This window comes from Fusarium subglutinans (genome assembly GCF_013396075.1).
Source record: "Fusarium subglutinans strain NRRL 66333 chromosome Unknown NRRL66333_c0000410, whole genome shotgun sequence".
In the NCBI taxonomy this organism is placed as follows: domain Eukaryota; kingdom Fungi; phylum Ascomycota; class Sordariomycetes; order Hypocreales; family Nectriaceae; genus Fusarium; species Fusarium subglutinans.
In genome coordinates, this window is record NW_023502473.1 from 5,610 (window position 1) to 18,412 (window position 12,803).

Genomic DNA, 12,803 nt, shown 5'->3' on the forward strand with positions numbered 1-12,803 from the left:
CAAAAACACTCTAGACTTCAGAGGTTCATCTCTGGCGACGTCATTGTAAATCGCCTCTTGTCACAGCTTCACTATTACATATCTTGAAGACAAATTATGTCTCTTGAATTTTAATGTGATTTGTAAAACCACTATATATAGAGGCCCTTATTAACTTAATATTTAAATAAAATAGAGTAGTATAAATAAATATCTAACTTTAAAATTCAGTTATAAGATAAGGAATTATAATTAAGGATAGTAAGAAAAGTAAGTATAATTTCCAAGGAGGATTTGTTCCTAGACACTTATAATTATCTGGGTGTCCCTTGACCTATATCTAAATTGATAAAAATCGATGTCTCAATCCACACAGTCTGAGTTTGAATCAGAAGTTGGTCAGAACCAACGCGATAGATCCAGCCACAAACGCGGATAGACCAACAATCTTGGCAGAGGGGTTGGAGGCTGCAGAAGCGTACTGCGGGTGATCCGAGGGGATTGGGGTAGTATTTGAGCCTGGAGTAGAGCCAGAACTACCAGCTCCAGCTCCAGCTCCAGAGCCAGATCCCGAACCTGAACCGGAGCCTGAACCGGAGCCTGGAGCCATGCCACTTGGAGCCGAGCCACCTGGAGCAGAACCGGAGCCAGGGCTAGAGCTAGAGCCAGAGCCGCCGGGAATGATAGGGGGCAGGGCAGTGCTTTTCGTCGGTCCAGCATTATTCTGGCTGGTATTGCCTGAAGGCGAGTTGTAGCCGGAAGCATGAGGTTCAAGAGTCGCCCCAGGAATCATATCAGTGGTGATGATAGGGAGTGTGTGTGTTTCTGTACACTCCGAGGAGACCGCGTTGGTTGCGGAAACAGCTCCATGAAGGAGAGGGAGAAGGAAGATGGCAGACAGCTTCATGATGAGTTAAGTGCCTGAGTTCCAAGGTATAAACGAGTGGCAAGAAGTTGGAGGATTTGATAGCTTCCAGGCTAATGGTAACGCCGTTCACTCTTATGTTTTTATACTGTTTCTTTGTCAAGCCCTGTCACTGAGGTGATCTGGTCAACATGAAGAGCTACCGTGAACGGTTACCGCTATGTAGCTAGAATAGCGACGAGATTGACGCAAACAGCGCGCATTGAGGGAATTAGATCTTGGCCATGAGTAAGTGGAGTAGCTGAAAAGACCCTCTGATACGAGGAAACAAGTCTCTCAAGGCGCGGTAAGTTAGACGGACCTGCCAACATAGATCCCTTGTCGTGAAGGAGTACAAGGTTTGGCGTACGTATGCCCAAACTCTATTTTATCGTGAGGTTGACCGTTGAAACGACTGTTGGGCCTTACGAGGAGGCCACAAGTCCCCGATTTCGTGTCTATAAGTCATTAGTGATCAAAAGTGGGACCAAGGGCCTGAGACAATCCAAAGTCTAGAGCCCTGCCAGTCAAGGCACGCCCAAGGCGAGGCTCAGAAGCTCTCTTGGCCAATAGAGAGCCCGCAATCTTGATTTGAAAACTTTGAACCCAGAAATTGTAATACAAGCCTAATAGGCTTAGGGGTAAAGACTATTAATATGGGGTTTGTAGAAATTATAAGAAGGAAAGATTTATCACAAAAAATTTAAACTCTCACCTCAAGCATAATCTTCACTTAGTCACTCGTTCTCACTCTTCGCTCACTATCTTATTTATTTCCAATTCACTCTCATTCACCTCCAAGCCATGCATCTGTTCTCTCTCGGGAAGGGTGCGGCTTTGGGCCTTGCGGCCGGCATTATGGCTGCTCCTGGTCCCCCTGCCTGTCCACCAGACACTGGAACTCATGTTGTAGTCCAGCCTTATTGCGTTGTTCAGGATGGCAAAACAACAACCACAACCATTACACGTACCTTCACTGATAAGTCGTGGTACACTATGGTTGGAACTGCGTCGCAGCCCTACAACTCAATGGCCTGGGGCTATCCTGGCAGTCCCGGGTCTCCTGGGTCTCCTGGTAGTCCCGGGTCTCCTGGGTCTCCTGGCAGTCCTGGTTCCCCTGGCAGTCCCGGTGGCAGTCCTGGTTCCCCTGGCAGTCCGTCCCGGGTCTCCAGGCTCTGGGCCAGGTTCTATCCCCTACCCAGTTTGTCATGGATGCATTACTGTTACGACCACTGGACCTACCGGTTATGTCACTACTCTTCCACCAGACTCTGTGGGGGGCAAGAGTATTGTAATTGTATGCAATGGCCCGGAAACCGTCACGGTGCCTGGTCCCCATTGCCATCAATGCGCTACTGTCACTACCACTGGACCTGTCGGCTATGTCACCACTGTTCCTCCCGCCTCTACAGGTGGTAAGAGCACTGTTGTTGTATGCAAGGGCACAAAGACTGTCACGGTGCCCCCTCCACCTTGCCATAAATGCGCCACTGTCACGGTTACTGGATCTGTGCCTTACTGCTATACTGTTCCCCCTGTCTCGTCGACGGGCGTGAGCACTGTTGTTACGTGTCCTGGAAGATCTACTGCATTCACCACAGAAACAACCACCGGATCTGTTCCTGGAACAACTACAATTCCACCACCCCCAGGATGCCTGACGTGTACTGGTACTGTCCGTGTTACTGTCCCCCCTGGAGGCTATACTACCGAGACTGTTACTGGTTCTGTTCCTGGAACCACCACGATTGCCCCGTCGTCCGGGTGCCTAACCTGTACTGGCACTATTCGTGTGACCGTTCCTCCTGGAGGTTATATCACTGAGACAGTCACTGGCTCTGTCCCTGGCACAACCACATTCCCACCCTCTTCGGGATGTCTGACGTGCACTGGTACTGTCCGCGTTACTATTCCTCCTGGTTACATTACCGAGACAGTCACTGGAAGTGTTCCTGGTACAACCACAATCCCACCTTCCTCGGGGTGCCTAACCTGCACTGGCACCGTTCGTGTGACACTACCTCCTGGAACATATGTCACCCAGACAGTCACTGGTTCTGTTCCCGGCACAAGCACTGTTACTCCTGACTGCTATACCTGTACGGGTACTATCCGTGTTACTATTCCCCCTGGAGGTTATGTAACCCAGACAGTCACTGGGTCTGTTCCTGGCACAAGCACTATTACTCCGGACTGCTATACCTGTACAGGCACCATCCGTATCACGACCACTAATTCATCGTCCCCTGGACCGACAGTTACCACCATTACTCGAACAGGCTCAACAACCGGCTTAACTACTATTCCTCCTGCCACAAGCGGTGGCACAGCTACAGTCATTACATTTGTTACATCTACTGCTGTCCCTCCCACTGGACCAGTTACTACGGTTACTCAGACTGCCTCCACAACTGGTTTAACCACAGTCCCTCCCGCTAGCACTGGCGGCACAGCTACAGTCATTACCTTTGTTACAAGCACTCCAACAGGAGGTCTCACGACTATAACATCTACCGGAACTGGTACAGGCCTGACTACGCTCCCTGCAACTAGTGGTGGCATAACTACAGTCGTTACCTACGTGGCCTCTTCTACCGTTCCGTCTGGTGGGCTTACGACTGTGACATCTACCGGAACTACAACTGGTTTGACAACTCTGCCCGCTACTAGTGGCGGCATTACCACGGTCATCACCTTTGTCACTACTTCTTCTATCCCTCCTGGTGGTCTGACGACTGTAACGTCCACTGGAACTGGTACCGGTCTGACCACGCTGCCTGCTTCTAGTGGCGGCACAACTACAGTTGTTACTTATGTCAGGTCTTCTGTCCCCCCCGGTGGTCTTACTACTATCACCTCAACAGGTTCAACAACTGGTGTTACAACCCTCCCTGCTACCAGCGGCGGAACCACTACGGTCATTACCTTTGTTGCTTCTTCTTCTTCTGCCCCCCCTAGCGGTCTAACGACTATAACATCTACCGGAACTAGTACAGGCGTGACCACTCTGCCTGCTACTAGTGGCGGCATCACTACGGTCATCACATTTGTCACCGCTTCTTCTTCTGTCCCACCTGGTAGGCTCACGACCATCACTTCAACAGGTACAACAACTGGTGTAACAACCCTGCCTGCAACAAGTGGTGGCACTACTACAATCGTTACCTTTGTCACTTCTTCTTCTTCTTCTGTTCCTACCGGAGGTCTTACAACTCTTACTTCAACAGCTTCAACTACTGGTATAACAACCTTGCCTGGCGGTGGTCCCACAACAACTGTCATCACCTATGTTACCGCTTCTTCCGTCCCCCCCGGTGGTCTCACGACTGTCACCTCGACAGGTTCAACAACTGGTGTAGCAACCCTACCTGCTACTAGTGGCGGCACCACTACAGTTATTACCTATGTGACACCATCGTCTATCCCCCCGGGTGGCCTTACGACTGTTACGTCCACTGGAACTGCTACTGGCGTATCTACCTTCCCACCAGCTACCAGTGGTGGTACAACTACAGTTGTTACCTACGTGACATCGTCGTCTATTCCCCCTGGTGGGCTCACAACTGTCACTTCGACAGGTTCAACAACTGGCTTGTCCACAATCCCACCTGGTCCCAGCGGTGGCCCAACTACGATCATTACCTATGTCACTACTTCTTCCATGCCCCCCGGTGGCCTCACGACTCTTACCTCAACTGGTTCTACTACAGGTTTATCCACAATACCGCCAGCTACTAGCGGCGGCACGACTACGATTGTTACCTATATTACTGTACCTACCGGAGGGCTCACGACATTCACTTCTACTGCTTCAACCACTGGTGTGACAACTCTACCTGCTACCAGTGGCGGTATAACAACTGTTATTACCTATGTTACTGTACCTACAGGGGGTCTTACAACCTTGACTTCTACTGCTTCAACTACTGGTGTAACAACACTCCCAGCTACTAGTGGCGGTACAACAACAGTTGTTACCTATATCACCTCTTTAATCCCCCCTACGACTACTGTTTTCACCACAGGTCCAACACCTGGCACAACTACACTTTCCGTGTCTTCGGGATGTACGACTTGTACCCAGACGGTTGTCATTACTAGTTCTACAGTTGGACAAAGTAGCAGCGTATCTACTGGCAGTAGTATTGGCAGTTCTGTGAGTATCCCTACTGTCACAATCACTGCAACAGCTAGCACTACTGGCCTTACTACTTTACCATTTACAAGCGGTGGCACAGTCACAGTACAGACCTTCGTCACTCTCTCCGCTAGTAGCAGCATGCCTCCTAGTAGCAGCACCAGCAGTAGCCCATTGAGCATTCCTACTGTCACAATCACCAGAACAGATACTACCACTGGCCTTACAACCCTGCCTTTCACATCAGGTGGTACAGTGACAGTAGAAACCTTGGTCACTGTCTCTTCTTCTATTCCAGCCTCATCTTCTGGTATTTCTTCCTCTTCAGGCTCTTCTTCTGGCATTCTTTCAAGCTCTGCCTCAAGTACTTCTTCTACTTCGCCAGGTATCTCTTCGAGCTCTATCTTGAGTAGCTCAAGCTCTTCAAGCTCTACTTCTAGCATTCCTTCCAGTTCCTCACCAATTACTTCTTCATCTCTTGCACCAAGCACCTCAAGCTCTGCATCAAGTACTTCTTCTACTTTGTCAAGTACCTCTTCCAGCTCCAGCACCAGTAGCTCAAGTTCTTCAAGCTCTTCTTTAAGCCTTCCTATTCCATCAACGCCACCAGGCGCTTGTTATTTCCCGCCCACCGATACAAACTGCGCCGTATCTGGCCTAACTCTCAATTACTACGGCAACCCGACGGATCCAAATCTCGCGTATGGCGGATATACCAATGATTCTAGTAGCCCCACTGGAAACAGACCGCTTGGTGTAGGCCCTAGTTACTATATTGGTCAGCCCTCCCTTGCTCAGGGGTTAACGTCGTCCTTGAGTGTGCCGGCCCGCCCCCGTTCATGCGCTGGAAACTACACATCAATCCAATACCCCGAGATCAATTTTGACTACTACTGCCCCACCGCTACTCAAACGTACGGTGGAATAACCTATAACGCCAATAATTTTACCCTGGTATTTACAGGATACATCGTACCTCCTACAACTGGACGCTATATTTTCTGTTTTCCAATCGACGGAAGCGGAAGAACCGACAATGCTGCTGCCGTATTCCTCGGATCTTCCAGCGCATTTCCTTGCGGCCAACCTTCTAATGTAGCCAGCGTTGCCGCAGCAAACCCGCTGCTTCAAACCAACTGGGCCACAGCCGTGGCTTCTTCTTGTGCTTCAGTGGACCTGGTTGCTGGGTTTTTCTACCCTATCCGAAATGTTTTTGGTAACTACGGTCAGCCGTCACAACTCAATCTAGTATACCAAGCCCCTGGTTCGTCGACCAATACCTCCGATGTGGGTGCAATAGCATACCCCAACACATGCTAGGAAGACTCGTGTTAGTGGGTTACCTACTTCGACACCGAGTTTAATTTAGTTGGCACTGCTCATGGAACAGCAGGTTGGTTAACATTACTATTTATGTTTTAGGTGCCTGCTAGGTATTTCAAGTTCTATAGACCTATAGTTATAGTATTTTATCTTTCTTTCTATATATTTACTTTTTCCTTAAAAAAGTATTTATTTAGACTATTTTTTTAATAAAGTTTTTTTAAATAAAATATTTTTTAAAGAATAAATATATTAAAGTACTATAGTTTTATTAATTTAAGTATTATTAATATAATATAGTAATAAATATAAAGTAAATTTATAATAAATAAAGTTTTCTTAAATTATAGTTATTACTTTATGTTTACTTTATATCTATATATAACCTTTTATATATATTATTAAGACTTTTATATAAAGTATAAAAGATAAATAAGTATAATAAAGAGAGAGATATTTCTAACTTATGCTAATATTAGTCTAATACGCTGAGATAATAATTGCCAAAGCAGCTTACTAATAGAACTAGATTTCTTTACTAATTAGAAAATATTCCTCGTTCTGAGGCTATCTAATAGCAATCTTGGATTACCCAATAATACAAGGTGCTCAGAAAGCAATAAGTCCAGCTAAGATAGCCGTTTTGCTAAAGGCATTAGTAATGCTAGAGGCTCTATTGATGATAATTGGAGTAATTTGCGACAGACTTGAAGCACCTGATATAGATCTAGCGGCTTAAGTATTGATACTAAGAGTCTGAGTCTCAGGAACTGATTTTTTAGCTGCCAGCTGAGGACGAGACTGGTCGGGCAGGGCGGGAGAGCTATCCTATGCTAATCAGACCCAGATGGAGTGGACTAAAGTGACTTTCCCTTTGACGAAGAAACATCGAGTATAGATATTATAGCCGCAGTCGGCTTGGAGATAACTGACGTAGCTGCACAGAGAAGTCCATTAGTTAACACACAACTGGAGGGCAGTTTAGTGCCTATAACTGGAGCTCTATTTTGGATAGGAATTAGAGTTTCGTTTCGTTGGGGGTGTGTTGGTATCCGGTCGTGATGGGGACGCTTGCAGTGGCTTGCACGAGCTTAAAGACAGGAATGTGGATGTTAGGCGGAAGATTTGATGCGATTATTAGAGTACGAGCGCAGCGAGGAAGAGCCCTCCGCTAGGAGCCCCCGGAGGGATACCTGACCCGTACTGATTGCCAGGTGAGGCCGTCCACGAAAGGCTTAAGAACTACATGAAAGTTCAAGTATAGGTCACACCGCTAGCATACAAGGGTGGCATTTTCTATATTACTGAGTACGGTCTACTAAGAGAACATATCTTTGATTATTCGAGGTTTGAATGTATCCAGGCTAATTGATTATGTGCTTGATTCGGGCTAAGATGGTGACCATGGTCTTGGTGCTGGCTTGTTCACAGTGGATAGTTCGGGAATCGCATCGCATCACTGACAAGTACCTTACAATGTAATCGAACTGTGTTTTCCGTCGTCGCGTTGTTGAGGTCGAATACTTGTTCGGGGGAGCATGCCCTACGGAGCCCAGAATGCATAACTTAGAAGCACCGCTGGAAATGGCAAACAACTGAAATACTACAAAAGTCAACCTGTCTGAAACCTGCATGACCTCTGCCTGATATATTGTTCTCGCAGATAATCTTAAGTCGGGGTTATAGTACGTAGAGAAAGAAGATTTAGGTAAGTGTAGTATAGCCTAGAGTAAGTTCAGTGGATATAGCATTCCATTCATAGTAGCAGTTCTCTTACCCCAACGGAATACCGACAGAGCAAAGTTTAAGATAGGCTCACATCTGCTGGCCCAAGCTTCTCATATCCACAAGAATCTCCACACATGCGGTATAAGATTAGCGAAGGGAAGCAGACTAGACCTGCGGGACCATGTGGAGCGTGTGGTCGTGGGAGACTTGGCCTCGCGTCGTTGGTCAAATTCGAAACACAGCAAATGTCCTTGCTCAACTTAGTAGAGTGAGCATAAAAACCAAATTTGGCTTACGGTTCTGTCCCTCGTCAACTAACGCAAACAAATGACTGCAATGACCAATCATTTCTGAGCGAGTGGGGTAGGAGATGCAAATCACGTAGCCCCAAAGAAGTCAGTGTATCCGAATAAACGGAATGGTTCATAGAGGACCTCTCTCGGCAATCGTCATCTTCAATCGGGAATTGGTTAATTTTTGAACGTACTCAAAGGATTGTGCGTTTTCCGAAAACAGAATGCCACGTGCCCAACTTATGCTTATTGTCAGAGGACCAATGGCCGAGAGCGGGGTGTCCGGATCCGGAATGTTTCCGTCTTGACTGTTGGGTAAGGAAAGAGGGACCTGTATTCCTGTGGTGGGGCGGTGAGGACTGAGGTTGTCCGCCCGACCAGAGACGCACAGAAGAAGTTTCGAAATCGCTAAATTGGTAGAGAATCGACAAGGCCAAGAGTGCTACGAAGAGGTTGCGCTGTCCCTGCGCAGCAGACTGCGCCGAGGCGAGAGCATTTCAGCGATATTGGTATTATAGAGTGTCCCCTTGAGAGCGTTGATAGACGTTATTGAGGGAAGTGTTACGAATCGGTGGCCTCGAGCAGCCTTGTACCTGTTCGCAGTTGGCATTTGTGATGGGTATGTAAGACCGTGCCTCTTGATGTGTAGGCAAGACGGTAAGCGGATGCGTCCATGATGATGCCAAGGCTGTGACACAGGATATTCAATTCTCCAAGTGTTATAAAAAGTACGTTGTAAGGTTGAGGCAATGGCCTGGAAGGGAATGAGGAAGTGGCGCCCTTGCGTTGCAGCGGTGTTTTATGATGTGTTAGCGGAATCGGTCGTGGGTCAAAATGTTTCTTCTAGAAGGTGAACGCGTGGGCATGGCTGGCCAAGTGGCGCGCTCAGCTTTCAGTTTTAAGTAATATCGAAGGTTTGAGTGGAGAATGGCAGGGAAGTATTGTAAAACATTGAGGGGCATTCAACTTCGATGGTAGTAAGGGGTCAGAGATCAATCTGGTGGAGGCCCATTTTGTCGTCGATTCGTTGATGTGTTATTAGAGTATCTTGGCCCAGGGAATTTGCCGTTCTGGGCAGGTTATAGCAGTAAGGACGGGGTCAGAGGTATCTTGAGATAGGATTTTGGGTAGCTTGAACAGGCAGAACTTTGCTGTTTATAGAGACAAGTCTATGGAATTGTTTCTCGGAGCCGAAGTGATGATAGCGGTTACCGGTATGTCTCTGTGCTGAGCGCGACGTTAAGGGACCCCTAGCTTTCCAGCTCCTGGTGATAGGAAGCATAAATCAGGGGGCTTGCGTAAATGAGCATTGGCTCATCATGCGGGTAGAAATTCTGGCCTCTTAGATTAGGAGAAACGTAGGAGTCTTTGTTCATCGCAGCAGTCCAGCCCGTCTAAGATTGGTCAGACTTGTGATCTGGACTTAATATCCTCGGGGCTCCCGTTCTTCGGGCAGCGTCATCGGTAGAGTCAGCATCAGACGTCTTTTGAGGCATGAATTTATGGAGCTCTCGTGAAAGTTGTAGGCTGGCTTCAATTTCGGATTTAGGCGTTGCGGGAGGCTTCTCGATGTTGGTTCGAAACTGGTTTCGTAAGCGATCGGATTCGAATGGTAGTCTCGACGGCGGTTTCGGTGTTGCTTTCTGGGAATAGCTTAATGGAAGGCTTTAACGCCTACATCTTGGTACCTGTGATCCCGATATTAGACATTGTGAGAGGAGAGGGGGAGTCTGGACGCGTAGGAAGCTCATTTGGGTGAAAAGGAAGAAACGCTTGGCCACTCCCATAGCAACAATCTGAATCATTTCCACCTGGCAAGGATTGCCTCAAATTGTTCCGATGACTCTGAGGTTTGAATGGTTGTCAGCCGTAGTAGAAGCCATTCGGCTTGAAACCGAGGGTCAAGTCGTCCGAAGGACCTCCCAAACGGAACTTTGAAGTTGTGCTGCTTTTGGGGACCGAGACGATCTCATTGGGCCGTTCAATCATGATTGTAACAGACAAATTGCTACGCAGAGGTATATTCGACATGCGATTGCATTCTTTGCAGCTGCACACGTGTTCAGAGGGGCTCGGACTTAAGCGGAGGGGTACAGGGTTCTGTGCCCTTCGGTTGTGATTGACACAGCGCACTCTTTCCTCTCTGACGCCAAACGACAGCATGCTTCTACATCGAGAGTTACATCTATGTTCTCTCCTCGACAAGTTTTGTATCGCTGAGTCTCGCCCCAGACACTTTGTCGCGTCCAAGGTCTACCATTAGGGAGGTATCATGCAGAGGGGGGGCGTCGATCGCGCTGGTTACACTGGAGATGGAGGGTCCGAGGCGAATGGAATGAAGGTGCAGGCTAACTTGGTGATGAGTTGACGGTGCACTCTTATTGCCGAGCTCGTGACATTCCGTTTGTGGTTGCCATGATGCAAGGAGTCAATACAGTCAAAATATGCTAGACCAACCACTTCAATGTCACTCAAAATACATCATTCGAACAAGGTACAACCATTAGCCGGCCTGCGACCTCCATTGAAAGGGGTTCTTAGACCAGAAGGTAAGCTTCAGAAAGAATATACAGCAATGCCGAGGTGTATGATGCGGACCGTTAGACTGATTGAAGCTGCATATTGAATACTTGCCACTTGCATCGAAGTCTAAATACAATACAAGTCTGATTCAATCGCGTTTGATACTTGTTCATGAAGAGAGCGGATTGCTTGGGAAAATTGTCATCAAGTTGCTACTTAAATGGGATAAAATATCAACGGGATTGACCATTTTGAAAGCAAAAGCGTTGTGTATAGGGTAGTGGTCGACAAGGAAGGTCATTCGGATTGACTGTTCAACTTGGTTGGCATTGACAGGTGGAGAGAAGACGATTACATGGAGCGAAGACGATTACGACGATGTCAGCGAGAATCTAAAAGTGGTAAGGAGTGTCACATTCCCATCACACGTCTCGCAGGTGATAAAAAGTATCGCAAGTCAATGACAAATTAACTCAGAGATTTCAATGGTAAGCTAGAACAATTGCATCTTATTATGAACTGTCCCGACGCGAAACTATACAGACCAATAGAATCTTTGAGTTTGTGCCGCTGGTGTCTCACCAAATGCACCTGTGCATAGCCAGAGGTCTGTCTAGCCTTCCGTCTCGGCATGCCTTGAGAATTGGGGCCACCAGACGCGCTGGAAAGCATTCCGTTCTCTTACCATCTTCTCGAGCTGGCACGGGTTGGGAATGACGTAACGATACGTGCCTCGCCGGTGTTTGAAAGTCATTCGAGTAGGATCGGCGACCGCGTCGTGCATCGATTCTGCAACATCATGCGTGAAGCTGGCCCGCCTAGTTACGGTAGTTCGATTATGGGATCGGTTGTCAGACCCTGGTCGAGTGGTCCCGTTCTTCGATGCGGGTGCCGAGCCTGGACTTAACGCCATGAACCTTATTTCCCTAGATGACAACTGACGTGACAGCTAACTAGTACCCTTGGAGAGATTCTCTAGAGAACGTTCTGACGTTTGAAAGTAACGTGGAAGCTAATGCCACGCCTTGCCAAATGAGGAAAATGCATAATGACAACTAGCGGCACACTAGTTCTACAGCCTCGAACCGAGATTAAGGAGTTATCATATGGTGACCTCGTATTACTACATCTACTTCGTATCATGCAAAAGGGAATTATCTGGGTGAACGCAAAGTGCCTGCTTCTCCTGCTGTAAAGGCAAAGTCCGTTAGGCATAGGTCATATGCCCAACTGGCTGCAAAACTACGCCTGTCTCTCAAGAATAACGGGTCATTTGCAGGTTGCTTTGGTAGTACGAGATATAATTCTTGTATGTTTCTGCGCCGATAGGGTCTGTGATAGAGTTTGCTTGGTAGTACTCCGGGCATCGGCTTACTTTGTTCAGATGCAAGCCCCGGAGATGTACTGTATCTCGGTTGTCAGCGACTCCTGCAATCTGCGCTTGGCGGCCGGTGGCCCTTTGCCGTCAAGTCGCGGTTTGCATCGCCAGACCCTATATTACAGTACCCAGCCCTCTTAAGCGTAGCGCCTCTCCCTGATAGGAAGTTCGGTCTCGAGGTAAAGACAGTAAGGGGGCGCCTCTAAGCTATCCCCCAAGAATCAGAAATTAGTAAATAGTAATACCTTTTATAAGTCAGTATTATTAGCCTTAGTGCTTATTTCGAGTTAAGGTAGTAATAGCAGATTTCCATTTCTGTTCTAGTATTAGCAGAGTTTAGCATTGCTAAGCTATCCTTAATAGGCAATAACCTGCTATCCTGGGCCACTGGTATGCTAAATAGCTTAATATTATTACTATATAGTAACAGTTAACTGTAAGGGGCTGGCAATTTAATACCTGTTCTTAGCTAGGGGTTAGAGTTACTTATACAGCAGGGTTAGAAAATAGTATAGTAATAGTAATAGTAATAAAAAA

At 47.4% G+C, this 12,803-nt stretch overlaps 2 protein-coding genes across 2 annotated transcripts; one reads left to right on the forward strand and one right to left on the reverse strand.

Annotated features, from left to right (window-relative positions):
- Positions 1–367: 367 nt before the first annotated feature.
- FSUBG_13856 (uncharacterized protein) lies at positions 368–886 on the reverse strand (the record flags this gene model as incomplete). The annotated part of the gene is made up of 1 exon (XM_036678790.1): positions 368–886. The coding sequence occupies one exon, from the start codon at positions 884–886 to the stop codon at positions 368–370; it is 519 nt and encodes a 172-aa protein (XP_036530680.1).
- Positions 887–1,820: 934 nt separating this feature from the next.
- FSUBG_13857 (FLO9-like protein) lies at positions 1,821–6,341 on the forward strand (the record flags this gene model as incomplete). The annotated part of the gene is made up of 1 exon (XM_036678791.1): positions 1,821–6,341. The coding sequence occupies one exon, from the start codon at positions 1,821–1,823 to the stop codon at positions 6,339–6,341; it is 4,521 nt and encodes a 1,506-aa protein (XP_036530681.1).
- Positions 6,342–12,803: the final 6,462 nt, after the last annotated feature.